The 17666-nt window shown below is 36.9% G+C and overlaps 1 protein-coding gene across 1 annotated transcript; it reads right to left on the reverse strand.

Moving 5' to 3' along the window:
• Positions 1–400: 400 nt before the first annotated feature.
• Positions 401–10108, reverse strand: LOC104228276 (uncharacterized). Its single transcript, XM_009780722.2, has 6 exons — positions 9648–10108; positions 8069–8155; positions 6056–6238; positions 5864–5950; positions 5720–5791; positions 401–2733 (listed from the first exon to the last, which is right to left on the reverse strand). Exons 1-6 carry the CDS (start codon positions 9843–9845, stop codon positions 766–768), a joined length of 2595 nt encoding a protein of 864 aa, XP_009779024.1. The 5' UTR covers positions 9846–10108; the 3' UTR covers positions 401–765.
• Positions 10109–17666: the final 7558 nt, after the last annotated feature.

The following is a 17666-nucleotide window of genomic DNA, read 5'->3' on the forward strand; positions in this document are numbered from 1 at the left end:
TCTACAGTAACTTCAAAGAATATATAGCTGCAAATTCAACTCCCCCCACCCTCCCAAAACCAACTACAAACCTTACAAGTCTAACGTTATATATCAGCGGAAATCTCCACAAAATACATGTTGTGTTCAGTCCTAACTATCCCCTTAGCCATTTCCGTTCCATTATCCCCAATGTAATAGAAATTTAAAATAAAAAAAGAAAACCTTTAAATCACCACCCAAAATACCCTTGATTCAACTGTCGGCTATCAGCGGGCAAAAGCCAGGGGTTTGTTTTCGTGCATTTCCCCCGCAAGCAGATAGATCATAGGGAATAAAAGGAAATAATGTATGGCAATTAGTCAATTACACCAACCCCATCCAAAGTAACTGCAGCTGTACAGTAAAGCCATAAGACTGGTTGAGGATTAAAATAAATTTCTGAAAGAAATGAAAAGTTCAAGGTTCATCTCTTGAGAGTTGAGAGCTCATAAACCTCTTTAGATATTTCGAATGGGAACTAGATTGGGGCTCTCTATAAGAAAAATACATCTCTAATAGGTGGTATCTGCAATAACCAAAACATTTTCAGCCACACCACGATTTCCTAAAACCTAAAGACTGTAACTCAAAGGGAAAACATAAAATTTAATAAACAAAAACTTATTCCTGAATTGAGCTATATATATGGTACAAATCCTCTATGAAGGGATTCCTGAACTACCTGCTAACTCATTAGTGAAAGGCGGGCTGGACAAGAACAGTAAAACCCACTGATATAAATCATCAAGATGAACCATTTAAAGTCGGACTGCCTGGTAGGAACCTAATCCGACTGCAGTGTTTCAACTTGATGAGAGCTTCGTGTGCTCTCCCTCGCAACAGATCCACGTATACTGCAGTAAGAATAGCTTCAGGACGTTGAGGTTTTATGGAAAGTGCTTGTACTGCATAATTTTGGGCCTGTTCGATGTCTCCTTGCATCACAGACATGGCAGCTAAGTTTGCAAAGAGCATTCCACGTGCCTCTTCTGGATTGAGGAATGCAAACGCTTGAGATTCCTCTGATGGAAATGAATTCAAAGTCGCTGATCCACCATTAGTATCTTCAGAATCCAATGTTTTCTCCTGTCTCCACATTTCAGAATCCTCTTGACTAAACGGCAGATCAACACCCTTGCCACCGGCGATATATGTTGACAAATAATCCACGGCTTCTTTTGGCCGGTTTAGCAAGCACAGAGCCTCAGCTGCATACACATTGCCAAGAAAGATATATATTTTAGAACATTCTTGGACTTTCAAGAGAGATTTTGCAATTGTAAGGGCCCTCAATGGATTTCCCAATTCCAGCTCTACAAAAGCCAAATCAGCCAATACAGCTTGCTCAATCATCAGATTCTCTTTTCTACCAATGGCTTCATACTCACAGATAGAACTCGATAAGGAGGCATGTTGACTGCTCACACCCTTTTGCTCCTTCACCTCCCCGTTTGCGTTAATCTGACCTGATGCTGCCACATTCAGTGACTTAGGGTCACCACTTGACCCATTCTTACTGTTTGCACTCTTGGATGGTACTGCTTCTCCTGTTTCACTTTCTTCCAGACCAGAAGCACAAGGTTGCACGGACTTGTGACCTTTTGATTCAGAACCGTTCAATAAATGCAGTGCATTCAGAAGACACTGACGAGCCAGTAATACTGATAGCTTAGGATGTCTATCATTAACCACCAAATCTTCGGTACCTGAAAGACATTCCTGTCCATTTCTTAATATCCCATCTTCCATAACAAGTTGCCTCCATTTTCCTTTTCCAACGACATGAACTTTAACTTCAGACCTGTCAGAAGCAGCACCACCACTGGCCTTGAGCAGTCCCTTTTCAAGGGCCATCAGACAACATTCTGCAATCCGTAGCCATAAAAGAGGCCTATTATAGAAAACCTGAGTGGCCTTATAGAAACAGCTTGCAGCTTGTAATGGTTTCCCACAAGCCAGGTACTGCACACCACAGTTATATGTTATGAGAAGAGACTTATCCTGTGAGATGGTTGAGAGCTTTAGAGGCTGCTCTTTCCGGAGAGAGGAACTATTACTCAGAGCCTTGGCAAAAAGTACAGAAGAGGTATGATGCTTGCCAAGTCGATAGTATATGCACCCCAGATTGTTGTAGTATATGCTAGAAATTCCCATTTCTGTCCGATTACTTGATGCCATCAAGAGCTTGATCGCTTTTCGATGATTCCCGCGAGCATATTCAAGCTGGGACTTGAGATAGAGAGCCATAGAATGATCCTTCGCCCGTGCTGTGTTCATAGCCATCTTAACTTCACGCTTAGCTGCCTTGAGATTCCTGGTGAGGAGAAGAAACCGGACCTTGCAAAGGTGCAGTTTAATCCTCATATCAGCAGTTGAGATAGATTCATCAGTTTGGCTCCTTATTGAATCATTTTTCGATTTCAAGCCAGACTGTCGTGGTAAATTCTGCCCACCAATCTCCATGGATGATATTAAATGCAGAGCATCATCTTCAAGTCCATCTTCTGATAACGTCCTAGACAAAGAACCTTCAGAGGTAATTCCTGTAGCAGGTGAATCTGGATTGGATGAATCAGGAATAGTTGAATTGCTAGGAAATGAAGCCGATTTCACCACGACGGATGAAGCTGTTGGCTGTGCAGAGTTTCCGTTGTCAACTTGACTCAATAAACTACTGCTACAAAAGACCTTCTCCACATAACTGATAACATCCTGGGAGCAAGAATCATGATTAACCCATTTGATACAAGGAAAAAAGGGCGCGCTAAAGAAAGTCAAAATGGAAAAGAAGCAACACACTAGAAAACAAACATGAGATTCCTACATGATTCCACCATCTCAGCAACGGTACAGCAACATCTCAGCAAGAGGAAAAACGGAAAACAACCATCCTTTTCATGCGTATATAAAATTGGTAATCATCATTTAGCTATTAGAAATAATAAAACTAGAAATGGAGTCTGAACATATAATCAACCTTTAAATAGAACAATCATGATTACAACAAAGTCAAAAACCATTACAGGCATCTTACATGACAAAACTACTGACGTTAAACCGTAAGTCAAAAAGTTCAAAGTCAGCAATATGTATAGAAGCACATTAAACCATAAGTCACAAACATCAAAACCAGCAATAATTAAAAGAAGCAAATATTCACTGCCCAACAACTGCCTAGATTCACCCACACAAAAAAAAATTGAAAGTTATTCAAAACGAACAAAATAGATAAATATAGAACCAAAGGTTAATCATGCAGGAGACAAATACAACAAATGCAAATAGTACCCTTGTAGAGGTGATACTAGGTGAATTGTTTCCTCTGTGAGCTTTAGTTGACAGAATTATCTCGTACTTATGGGGACAGAAGATTGCATGTACATCATGGATTAGTTGACATGTAGGTAAGCTGCCTAGACACCATTGTTATTTAAAAAAACGAAAGAGTTGCGCAAATGTAAATGGCAATCTCTCACAAGGAAATCTGTTTTTGTTTTTTAAAATTGTTAAGGGAACCTCTATGATTAGGCGATGCTTCAGCTTACCGAGGAAATGACCCTTGATAGGAGGGTGTGGAGGTCGAGAATTAGGATAGAAGATTAATAGGTAGTCGAGCACTTTTCTTTTCTCTTCTTTTTTGTACCAGTAGTATTAGTGTTAGTCTTATTTTTTCTATTACTACCTGATATTTCTTTTACTTTGGTTTTTATTATCTTGTTGTTGTTACTGTTTGTTGCTACTGCTTCTTTTTTTAACTTTTCCGAGTGTCTAGCCTCTCTACCTTCTAAGGTCTGTGTACACACTACCCTCCCCAAACCCCACTTGTGGGGTGACACTGGGCTTGTTGTTGTTTTTGTTGTTACGGGACCTCTAGTTTATTTTTTCCTGATAAGAGATGAAATTGTTACGGGATCCTTTAGTAAGATCACCTACTTCTGTGTGAATTCACTTTATATAAAGTTAAAAACTATAGGAAGCAGTTTTTAAGCTTTAGATGTCACATTTCTGTGGTCTGCGGAATTGCAACAACATCAGTATTTCTTACCTTAGACCAAAATGAGTAAAGAAAATAATTCTATTCCACTTATGCTGTCCTGAGATAAACTGATCTCGAAACATTCTACCTCAGCACTCCAATAAATTATATCACTTCAAAACTTAATGAAAATGAAACTACCAATAAGTCATACTTAGTGGTTTGCCATGTACGCAATTGAACTACCGCTAGGAGATGAGATATTGGTTGGAAAGATAAGATATCACCAGGTTGGCTTTATATCTTCGAAAGGAAACCCGGAAAAATACTTCAATAAAACAAGCTGATTTTGTGGAACACCTGCTTCAAGGTCTAAATTCATTTCTGTTAATCAGATCGAGAAGAGACATCACCAGACAAACAGGAAAAAAAGTGGAGAACTGATAACGCCAATGATGGCTCACTGACACGTGGAAGCTATTAAGAAGTCACACCTAACATCCTATGGCGAGATCACATGCCAAGCAACTCCAAGAGAAGTTAGTCGGTTTGCAAGTGAAGATCAAGAAGTGTTTTCTTCTTGAAGAGGAGCTCAAACGCCTAGGAATACCTTGCAAATACTTTCATGTGCTCGTGACATTATTGAGAGATGAAATAGAGTCATTGGAGGGGCCAAAGGGACCAAAAATGGATGTCAATTTAATTTGTGGTTGAACTGCAAACTATGCTGCAGCACAGACTGTATTTTTATGAAGCTTGCTGAAGTGTGCTGCAGCGCGAATGGTTCCGCTCAGCCAAACTGAAACTTTACTTTACGGATATTATTGGAAATTATTTTTATTATTTCCAGTTTTTCACTAGTTAAGAACTGACTTTTCGTGATAATTGTGACATTATTGAGATAGGAAAACCAATCTCATTTGTTCTTTGAACAACTCTTGATCTTTGCAAGGTAATTCGAATGGTTCCGCTCAGCCAAACTGAAACTTTACTTTATGGATATTATTGGAAATTACTTTATTATTTCCAAGTCCTATTTAAACCCAAAGTTTTTCACTAGTTAAGAACTGAGTTTTCGTGATAATCGTGACGTTATTGAGATAGGAAAACCCATCTCTTTGTTCTTTGAACAACTCTTGATCTTTGCAAGGTAATTCGATTCCTTGTTAAGATTTCTCCGTGATAAAATTGACTAGTTTTCTATTCTAATTCTAGGGTTCTTCGTTTTTATATGTGGGCTTGTAGGGTTAAATTAGAACTCAAATTGGGTTTCCAAAATTGAATTGTTGTTCGAATATTAACAAGGTTTTCAGTTTTGAATACCTATTATTCTGTTAGTTTCAATCAAAACATATCTTTACTTAATCGTCTCATTCTTTATATCATTGAATTGGAATCTATTACAAACCGTAGAATATGTTTGATATTCTTCCACTATCGCGAATGCTATCAAGAACTATGAGAACTTAATCTAGCAGAAAACTGTGGATAATATTCTACATTAGTAGCTTTTGTTGCTTCGTATGTGAGCTGCATTCCAAGAATGAGAGTTCTACTGATAAAATTTAATGGAAGGAAAAGAGGAAAAGGCTTTTCAAATAAACTCCTGACAAGTTATACTACCTTTTTATCTTTTGTATGGGTCTTAACAAGTTACAATAGTAACAAGATCAAAAGACAAAAAGTTCAAGAGAAACAAACAGTTGGGCATGCACGACTTACCGCCGATCTTGCTGCATTTTGAGTAAGTAATGCAACATCCAACAATAAGAGGCAAATGCGCTTGGCTATTTCCTGTGTGCAAATTCATTAATCAATGATCTGATATGAATTTCTGATATTTCAGAATCTGCAGTAATAGTGTACCTCGTCGATTGGTTCAATGTTCTGAAACAATCCTTCCAAAATTGAAAATGCTTTTGCATGTTCATGCAAATGAAACCAGCAAACTGCCTGTAAAATTCAAACGCATACATTAGCACAAATAAAGGTCCTTCACAAATAAACAGGGCATTTGTTTGGGAAAAAACTAGCCAAGCCAGCACCAGGTGAACATACTAGATTGTACATGGTAACTGAGGGGTCAAACTCATCAGCGTAAACAAGAGTGGAACTCTGTTGAGAAGATAGCTCCCGTGGCGCACTGTTACTTCCATTAACTCCTGTCACAGCTTTGGTTCCAACATTGTTAGCAGGCTCTGCTTGGTCGCTAGCAGCACGAGCAAGCTCTTCACTTCTTTTCTAAACATTGAAAGCAATAATAATGTATCAGGACACGGAAATAAGACCAGCTAAATACAGTTATAATACTACATTAAGAATTATAACAGCCAAAGTAGACAGAAAGAGAAAAGTAAAATGAAGAACTGAGAAAGAGCAATTTTTGAGCTACTCTATACCACACATTTAGAATTAGATTAACTGAGTCAAATGCTCCCCTTTCCTGCTAGATAGCTCTCAGGTAAAAAAGAAAATTCGCACAAGAATGGAACCAAGGTGCCACCCCAAGCGTCAAACCAATAGACGAAAATGACTCTAAGAAGAAACGGATAAAGAAAATGCAGAAATCAACTTCACTAAGAGAAGGTAAAAGGAAGACATCCACGATTTAGGCAGATCAATATCCATAAGCAAATAACAACCATTGTTGTTTTAACCTTTACCTTTTCAAAAAGAAAAAAACAATTGTTTGTTTTAGCCTGTACGGGAAGTCAATATTTTAATCACTTAAAGAAAAACAAATATCTAATTGAGGCATTAAACTCCTTACTGCTGCTAGTCATAAGTGCACTAAATATAAAAGGACCATCTTCATGGGGGATGCTATCAAATTAGGAATTACAGAACCTTTTCAACAGAAAAGTTGAATTTTTTCCAAGAAGCACAAATCAACAAAAATTAGTAACTACATTAGGTGAATCTTGTTCTCAACCACTTAGACAACATTGAATATTCATGAATGGAAGACACAAAGACGAATTTATCTGATCATTCCTTATATTAGTCCACCAGACTGCCCTGTGTTAACAAAGTTTGACTAGAATGGAGATTAAGAAGATAATCCAACTGGTTCAAATATACAACTTGGAATAGAGGAAGTACATCCTTAATTTCTGTTACTTTTTAACTTTATAACTACCAGACTAGTCCTATGCACACCAAAACGAGAAACTAAAGGCTGTAGCTCCTCAGTCGTGTCGCATCCTTGAACAAGAACTTTTAGAATGAAAATCCCTTTCGAAAGTAAATGAAATGCCAATACCTTGTCAAAAAAGAAAATGAAAAGCGAAAGTCAGCCGATATTAACATCTAGCTCTGATTCTGTATCTCTACGACTGAGGAAGCTTTATAATCTCCTTTGTATGCCCAACTTACATCAAGGCTTTTACAAATAGCAGTAGTAATCTGATCCTTATTATAGGTAACAGTAGTAATTTGATCTGTTGGAATGATGCCACAATTTCTTGCAGGTCTATCTACTGGGAGTTTTCCCACTCCAATGGATTAAATTACTTTTTTTGGGTTATAAAAAGACTTCATCCAAGCATATAAAAAAATGAATGAAAAGAGTCAGACTTATAGATCGAATTCAATTCAGTGACATCCTTCATTCACCCCTTTTTTCCGCCACTAACTCTTTTTACAACTCTTTGACCCTCCCACCCCCACCCCACCCGAATTTGGAGTATCGTACACATAATTCACAGTGTTCAACAGGAAAACAATATTTCACGACAAGGGTGGTTCAATCCCCTACATTCAGAAGGTTTTTTGACTCCGCGGGGTGCACTGGCCCCGATTAATTATATTCCTAAATATCCTTTAGACTTTATGACTGCCCTAAACCAGTGGAGGTTCATACATACATAAAGAGATACAAACAGGTATTAACTTTGCATTTAAAATGCCTAAGCATGTAACATGTGAACTTCTGCAGAACAAATCAAGCTCACAGAAAATACAGAACCATCTCAAAATAAATAAAAGGAGCAAACAAACAGTACCACAACCATAACACTGATGAACAATCAGACTACTATACCTCAATACCTCAATGCTAGCTTTACGTACCTTAGCACTATTAAGTTCTTCAATCAGCTTCTTAGGATTGGAGCAACCATCTTGAAAGTTCTCAGCAATGGCAATGTTATGTAGAACCTAGAGCATGAGGAGCAAAGGACAGCATAGATAAAGAATGGATAAGTTAAAAGTGAAAACAATGAAACATCATCATGAAACCAAAGCAAGAAGATATATCAACAAATCCAACAGCTTGATAATTCGATCAACATGATTATGGTGCGTATAACACCAAAATCAACTATGCCTAAATCTCAAGCGACTCAGGATCAGCATTACGATCTCTCTAAATGCATTATGCTCTACACAGCCCATTTTACAAATTCCAATGACAGCAAATTCGTTGTCTTTTACAGCAAATTAGAGATTCTCAAGGATTTGTGCTTATCTCTATCCAAATCTAACGTAAGTGTACGAACAACAGCTAGGTCCCAAATAGTTGATATCGTCTACATAGCTGATTTTGCATTTTTTATTGATCGTAGGTCTACCAAACAACTTTTCTCTGTGATTTTAAGCTTAGCTCATCTCCTTTTAGTACTTTCAATCAGTATAATGTCCTACTTACAAACTGGTGCACATTTAAATGATTGCATAGGACATGGTCAAATGTAGACTTATTAATGGACTCATTAGTTCAGCCCCCACAAAGCGGAAATTAAACCAAAGTCCCTTCTCTTAACATATCTACGCCTATCCGGTAATTGATAAATACAAGATATATTTCATTTTTTTCTCCAAAGATCAAGTGCAAGTATCTATGTTGGGCTCATTGCTGTGTTCCAAAAACTAAATTCAGGCCTTAGCATACTCCATTTATCCCAATTATAATAAACACCTTAAATACCTCTGCTGCAGCAAGCCTTGTTCTTCCCAACAACCCAAACCAATAATTCATATTCCAAAGCAAGTACTACCTATTGTGCAATGAGTTCAGAGCACTTAAAACGAATTAAATCCACAATGCCGGTTTAAATATTCCAAAACCAACTTCCAAAAAATCCACAGATGGCTCATTTCACCGAACTCATTTAACTCCCCACCTATCAAAAATCCTCAATTATCAACCCAGTATTCCACAGAAACAATTTCCACCAACTAGAAAGGACCATAAACACATTTTTATTCAACTCTATAGCATCTTATGAGATAACCTTTCTGTTAGTTAAGACTAATAAACATAATTTTTTTATGATACTGGTATCCGAGCCAGCTTGCCCATAGCTCGACTATTCCACCGGATACTAGCTACCTCACAACAACACAGATACAGGTACTGTATAACTTTGCCCCCGAAGGCTTAGGCAGATGGGAAGAATAATAAGCATGACTATTAAAAATGTTATATTAACTAAAATTTATTATAATTTGAATCGAATTTGAACTTGAAAAACAAATTGAGCTCGAAGCAATCAATACAATAAAAGATACTCCAAGAGAGAAAACAAAAAATAACCGTATATCACTTAAAAATTATAGTCATCAATACACTAAAACCGCTAGAAATGTAAAAAGCTACAAAATGTAAAAAGCTACAAAATGCAAAAAGCAAAAAAGAAAGAACACTCACTTTAGGATCGCGTTCCTTTTTCTGCAACAGTTGATGCAAAACTCTACAACAATCGGCGAATTTCCCCGACTGGAACAGCAACGCAGCCTCCTTCGCAAGTCCTGAGTTGACAGAGAGTGCGCCATCGTCCTCCGCCGCGGAGGACGTTGTCGAAGACGGAGCAGCATCTCTGTTAATCGCTAACGACGTCGTATCCATTCAAAAATCCTACAGATCCACAAAATCAAACGAACTGTAACAAAACCAAAACCCTAAGTTTTGAATCTGAAATTCGGATATAAAAACCCTAGGGCTCGCAATGAAATGGGTATATATATGTATGTATCGATTGCGATGCGTTGGATTTAGAGAGAGAGAAAGAGTGATGGGAGAATTCGGATAGAGAGAGAAAATCTAGAAAGAGAGTGAAGGGGGAATTTGTTTTACACTTTCAGTATACTATAGGGTTGCTGTTTTCAGAATTAAAACAAAATGAAAATTGAAAACAATATTTGGAAAAAAGAACAATATACTCCAACATAGGAAGTTTTTAAAAGAGTTAATTGGAGTTATGGTGGGAGTTGGGAATGAGGAGTATTAACGAGTCAACCCGATATGATATATTGAACCGGAGACTTTATGATTTTTTCCTTAATCACTATATTATATTTTTTGTTATGAAATAAAGACTATAAACTAAAGGCAAGTATAGAGAGAAACTGATATATTATTCGAATTCAAACTGATGTACATAATGAACTGAAATCTCTTCTATTTATAGAAGAAAGGAAGTTGCTCTGTAAGTTGCTACTACAAGTTGTTGTGTATGCTGCTACTACAAGCTGCAGTGTAAGCTACTATAAGCTGATGTGTAAGCTACTACTACAAGCTGCTGTGTAAGCTGCTACAAGCTACTGTGTAAGCTGCTGCTGTACCAGATATGGATAATCTTCTACTGAGAGCAATATTTATCCATAACGGAGTACTGAATGGATAAGCTTATTATATCTGGTATGGATAATCTTCTACCGGGGGTAATGTTTATCCATAACCGGGTACCGAAGTGATAAGCTTCTTCAGGAAGCTTATTTCCAATATAGTACTAAATAGATAAATATATTTACGGTGGAGTCCCATATGGATAAGCTTCTTCAGGAAGCTTATTTACAATAGAGTACTAAATGAACATCCATAATATAATATATTTATAACACTCCCCTTGGATGTTCATTAAAAGATAATGTGTCTCATTAAAACCTTACTAGTAAAAAACCACGTGGGAAAAAAAATCTAGTGAAGGAAAAAGAGTACACATATTTAGTAATACGCATTGTTAGGTGCCTCATTAAAAACCTTATAAGGAAAACCCCATGGGAAAAAACCTTAGTAAGGGAAAAAGAGTGCATTGCGTATTTTACTCCCCCTGATGAAAACCTTGTTTCAAATATTTGAGTCTCCGCATTCCAATCTTGTATACCATCTTCTCAAAAGTTGAAGTTGGCAAAGATTTAGTGAATAAATCTGCTGGATTATCACTTGAACGGATTTGTTGCACATCAATGTCACCATTTTTCTGAAGATCGTGTGTGTAGAATAATTTTGGTGAAATGTGCTTCGTTCTATCTCCTTTTATAAATCCTCCCTTCAATTGGGCTATGCATGCAGCATTGTCTTCGTATAAAATTGTGGGTCTTTTCTCACATTCCAAACCACATTTTTCTCGAATAAAATGAATTATTGATCTCAACCATACGCACTCCCTACTTGCTTCATGAATAGCTATTATCTCAGCGTGATTTGAAGAAGTAGCAACAATAGATTGCTTTGTGGAGCGTCATGATATGATAGTACCTCCATATGTAAATACGTAGCCGGTTTGAGATCGAGCTTTATGGGGATCACATAAATAACCTGCATCTGCATAACCAACAAGGTCTGCACTATCTTTGTTAGCATAAAACAAACCCATATCAAGAGTTCCCTTTAAATATCGTAATATATGTTTAATCCCGTTCCAATGTCTCCGTGTAGGAGAAGAACTATATCTTGCTAGTAAATTAACAGAAAATGCTATGTCAGGCCTTGTAGCATTAGCAAGATACATTAGTGCACCAATTGCACTGAGATAGGGTACTTCGGGACCAAGGAGTTCCTCGTCCTCTTCTGGAGGTCGGAACAAATCCTTATTCACTTCAAGTGATCGAACAACCATTGGTGTACTCAATGGGTGCGCTTTGTCCATGTAAAAGCGTTTTAAGACCCTTTCTGTATAGGCAGATTGATGGATAAAGATCCCGTCTGCTAAATGTTCAATTTGCAGACCAAGACAAAGTTTTGTCTTTCCAAGATCTTTCATCTCAAATTCTTTCTTAAGATATTCAATTGCCTTTTGGAGCTCTTCTGGAGTTCCAACAAGATTTATGTCATCAACATAAACAGCAAGTATAACAAATTCTGATGTCATTTTCTTTATAAAAATACATGGACAAATAACATCATTTATGTAACCTTCTTTCAGCAAATATTCACTAAGGCGATTATACCACATGCGCCCAGATTGCTTTAAACCGTACAAAGATCTTTGTAATCTGATTGAATACATTTCCTGAGATTTTGCTTCAGGCATTTTAAATCCTTCAGGAATTTTCATATAAATTTCATTATCAAGTGAACCGTACAGATAAGCTGTAACTACATCCATTAGATGTATTTCAAGCTTTTCATGTAGTGCTAAACTGATGAGATATCGAAATGTTATGGCATCCATAACAGGTGAATATGTTTCATCAAAATCGACTCCAGGTCGTTGTGAGAATCCTTGTGCAACAAGGCGAGCTTTGTATCTTTCAACTTCATTTTTATCATTCCTTTTTCGCACAAAAACCCATTTATGACCAACTGGTTTTATACCAGCAGGTGTTTGGACTACTGGTCCAAAGACCTCTCTTTTAGCAAGTGACTTCAATTCCGATTGAATTGCCTCTTGCCATTTTGGCCAATCAGATCTTTGTCGACATTCTTCGACAGATCGAGGTTCAAGATCCTCACTATCTTGCATAATATTAAGTGCAACATTATATGCAAAAATATTATCCACCACTATTTCAAATCGATTTAAATTAATCCCATCACCGTTCGAACTTATTAAAAGTTCCTCACTCACATGAGCTTCAGGTTCATTGATTTCTTCAGGAATCTCAGAACTAATCAGATTTTGGGTCTCTTCAGGGGATCCCTTCATAGTATCGTTTTGATCATTTGTCGATTTTCTTTTTCGAGGATTTCGATCCTTAGAACCCAAAGGCCTACCACGCTTCAGGCGTGCTTTAGGTTCACTAGCTCTCATGCTAGTAGATGGTCCTACTGGGACATCAATTCGGATAGGCACATTCTCTGCTGGGATATGTGACTTAGTTATCCTTTTCAAATCAGTAAATGCGTCTGGCATTTGATTTGCTATATTCTGTAAATGGATGATCTTCTGGACCTCCTGATTACATATAGGGGTACGGGGATCAAAGTGAGATAATGATGAAACTTTCCACACAATTTCTCTTTTGATTTCCTTTTTCTCTCCCCCTAATTGTGGGAAATTTGTTTCATCAAACCGACAATCTGCAAATCGAGCAGTAAATAAATCTCCTGTCAATGGTTCAAGATAGCGAATAATAGAGGGTGATTCAAACCCAACATATATTCTTATCCTTCTCTGTGGTCCCATCTTACTACGTTGTGGTGGTGCTACTGGCACATATACAGCACATCCGAAAATTCGTAGATGGGCAATATTTGGTTCATGACCAAAAACTAATTGTGATGGAGAATATTTATTATAATGTGTCGGTCTAAGACGGATAAGTGATGCTGCATGCAAGATAGCATGGCCCCAAACAGTAATGGGCAATTTTGTTTTCATAAGTAGTGGTCTTGCTATCAATTGCAAGCGTTTAATAAATGACTCTGCAAGGCCATTTTGAGTATGAACATAAGCTACAGGATGTTCAACTTTTATCCCAACGGATAGACAATAATCATCAAAAGCTTGAGATGAGAATTCTCCAGCATTATCAAGGCGAATAGCCTTTATAGGATAATCTGGGAATTGTGCCCTTAATCGAATTATTTGGGCTAATAGCTTTGCAAACGCCAGGTTGCGAGATGATAGTAGACACACATGAGACCATCTTGAAGATGCATCTATTAGGACCATAAAATATCTAAACAACCCACTTGGTGGGTGAATAGGTCCACATATATCCCCATGTATACGCTCTAAAAAGGCAGGGGATTCAATATCAACCTTCATTGGTGATGGTCTAGTGATCATTTTTCCTTGATAACAAGCATCACAAGAAAATTCGTCATTTGTAAGAATCTTCAGGTTCTTTAATGGATGCCCACTCGAATTTTCAGTAATTCGTCTCATCATTATTGATCCGGGATGGCCCAAACGGCCATGCCAAAGCACAAAAGTATTTGAATCCGTAAACTTCTGGTTTACGATAGAGTGTGCTTCAATTGTACTAATTTTTGAATAGTATAAGCCAGAAGATAAAGTTGGTAACTTTTCTACAATGCATTTCTGGCCAGAAATATTCTTTGTAATACAAAGATATTCCCTGTTCATTTCATCTATTGTCTCTACATGATACCCATTTCGGCGGATATCTATAAAACTCAACAAGTTTCTTCGGGACTTGGAGGAGAACAATGCATTGTCTATAATAAGTTTTGTTCCCTTAGACAGAAATATTATGGCTCTTCCGGAGCCTTCAATCAAACTTATATTACCAGAAATTGTTGAAACATTTGCTTTTTCCTTATGCAAATAAGAAAAGTATTTCTGATCGTTGAATATGGCATGTGTTGTTCCACTATCAATAACACACATATCTTCATGATTTGTCTTTGATCCAAACATAATTTGAGGGTTATCCATATTCTTCAAAATAACATAAATAAAATATATTATAGTAAATATCATTATCAAAACATAACTTTTATTTATGTACAATAATTACATAACCATACTATTTATTACAAACAACAAAAATTAAAATATTTACATTTCTACAGATTCACTACCGATTACATGACTTATTTCTCCTTCTGGGAGTGCAAAGTAATCAGCTACATCCAAATGCATGAAGTCTAAATTATCTTCAGAAATAAAATTTGCTTCAGCATTTTTCTCTGTCTTCTTCAGGGAGGCTTGATAAAGCTCAACCAGGTGCTTTGGCGTACGACAAGTACGTGACCAGTGCCCTTTTCCTCCACATCTATAGCATGCATTTTCTGCATTTGGCGCTTGCACCGCTTCATGCTTTTGTTCCTTCCTTTTCCACTGCTGGTGGTGAGGAGGCTTCTTTGGTGCATTATTATTACCATGATTGGGGTTTCTTCCCCGACCACGGCCATGACCACGACTGGGGCCACAACCTCTTCCACGTTTAGCTTGGTGGAAGTTCGTCTCATTCACTTCAGGGAATGGACAAGAACCAATAGGTCGACTTTCATGATTTTTCATTAATAGCCCATTATGTTGCTCTGCTATAAGAAGATGTGAGATAAGTTCAGAATACTTTTTAAATCCCATCTCTCGATATTGCTGCTGCAGGAGCATATTCGAGGCATGAAAAGTGGTGAAAGTTTTCTCCAACATATCATGATCAGTAATATTATCACCACATAATTTTAATTGGGAAATAATTCTGAACATAGCAGAATTATACTCACTGATAGATTTAAAATCTTGTAGCCTTAGATGAGTCCAATCATAACGTGCCTGTGGAAGAACGACCATCTTCAGGTGGTCATATCTATCTTTCAAATTATTCCACAGTATGACTGGATCTTTAATAGTGAGATATTCCATTTTCAGGCCCTCATCAAGGTGATGGCGTAGGAATATCATTGCTTTGGCACGGTCTTGGTTTGATGCCTGATTTTTATCCTTGATGGTGTCTGCCAGACCCATCGCATCAAGATGAATTTCAGCATCAAGCACCCACGACATGTAGCTTTTGCCCGATATATTCAGGGCTACAAATTCAAGTTTAGAAAGATTTGACATTATTTAGGAAAAGAAAGTTCTTACCTTAGATACTTTCAAAATATTTGCTCGAGATGGTAGAGCTTCGTGCTGATAACGTGTTATGAAATAAAGACTATAAAGTAAAGACAAGTATAGAGAGAAACTGATATATTATTCGAATTCAAACTGATGTACATAATGAACTGAAATCTCTTCTATTTATAGAAGAAAGGAAGCTGCTCTGTAAGCTGCTACTACAAGCTGCTGTGTAAGCTGCTACTACAAGCTGCAGTGTAAGCTACTATAAGCTGATGTGTAAGCTACTACTATAAGCTGCTGTGTAAGCTGCTACAAGCTGCTGTGTAAGCTGCTGCTGTACCAGATATGAATAATCTTCTACTGAGAGCAATATTTATCCATAACGGAGTACTGAATGGATAAGCTTATTATATCCGGTATGGATAATCTTCTACCGGGGGTAATGTTTATCCATAACCGGGTACCGAAGTGATAAGCTTCTTCAGGAAGCTTATTTCCAATATAGTACTAAATAGATAAATATATTTACGGTGGAGTCCCATATGGATAAGCTTCTTCAGGAAGCTTATTTACAACAGAGTACTAAATGAACATCCATAATATAATATATTTATAACATTTTTGTAAATATTGTCACCTTTATTATTCACTACGTCGTACTTTTATAAATATCGTCATATTGTATTATTATATTGATTTTTCACTCGATAATGGTGATTTTATGCGAATACTACTAAGATTTCATATATTGAATGCATAAGGTAGAAAAAGTCAACTTGATCAACTGACCATAATAAAAATTACAAGTTTTAAATAATAACATGTATATCGACGTCATTGAACTCGAGACTTTGTAATTCTCCCTCACTTATAATGATCATTACGTCACATTTTTGCAAACATTGCCATCTTGTATTATTAATATGATCTTTACACTTTATAATGGGAATTTTATATGAATTCTAGTAATCGGACGGATAGATTTCAGCTGAATGCATAAGGTAGAAAAAGTTTATTTAATCAATTTCAAAAGCGAATATATTACTTACTCAAAAAGTCTCTTCAAATTAAAAAATTGATGTTTTGAACATATTGTGATAGATTTCAGCTGAATGCATAAGGTAGAAAAAGTTTATTTAATCAATTTCAAAAGCGAATATATTACTTACTCAAAAAGTCTCTTCAAATTAAAAAATTGATGTTTTGAACATATTGATATTACGCAACAACAACAACAACAACAACAACAACAACAACAACGACCCAGTATAATCCCACAAGTGGGGTCTGGGGAGGGTAATATGTACGCAGACCTTACCCCTACCCCGAAGGGTAGAGAGGCTGTTTCCAGGAGACTCTCAGCTCAAAAAAGCAACAGGAGACGACATATTAGTACCATAAAAATGCATAATAAAATAACAGCTTTATAAGAGATATGAAATACAGAATACGAAATACGAAATAGATGGCTGGTATAGTAAAAACTAGCAGGTAAAGCCCTGCATCAATAGAAGACCAATGGCATTCTTAGTCTAACTCCTAACTGGCTAGTCTCACTCTATTGTGCTGTAGAAATATTCACAACTTTCCCCTAACCTACAACTTTAATGCTCGACCTCCATAATTCCCTGTCAAGGGTCATGTCCTCAGTAATCTTAAGTCGCGCCATGTCCTGTCTGATCACCTCTCCCCAATACTTCTTAGGTCGCCCTCTACCTCTCTGCGTGCCCACTACAGCCAGTCGCTCACACCTCCTCACCGGTGCATCGGTGCTCATATTGATATTACGCATTGATTGAATATTATATTTGATTAATCATACACGTGGAACAAGACAACAAAACTTGAGATAATTAAATCGATAATTTATTTTAATTTAATAGGAATATCAAGTTTCATAGCATTCACTACTTGGCGTTAATAGTAAAATTCTAAAATTTGTTTAATTACTTATTTGATTGAAATTA

This window comes from Nicotiana sylvestris, chromosome 11 (assembly GCF_000393655.2).
Source record: "Nicotiana sylvestris chromosome 11, ASM39365v2, whole genome shotgun sequence".
In the NCBI taxonomy this organism is placed as follows: domain Eukaryota; kingdom Viridiplantae; phylum Streptophyta; class Magnoliopsida; order Solanales; family Solanaceae; genus Nicotiana; species Nicotiana sylvestris.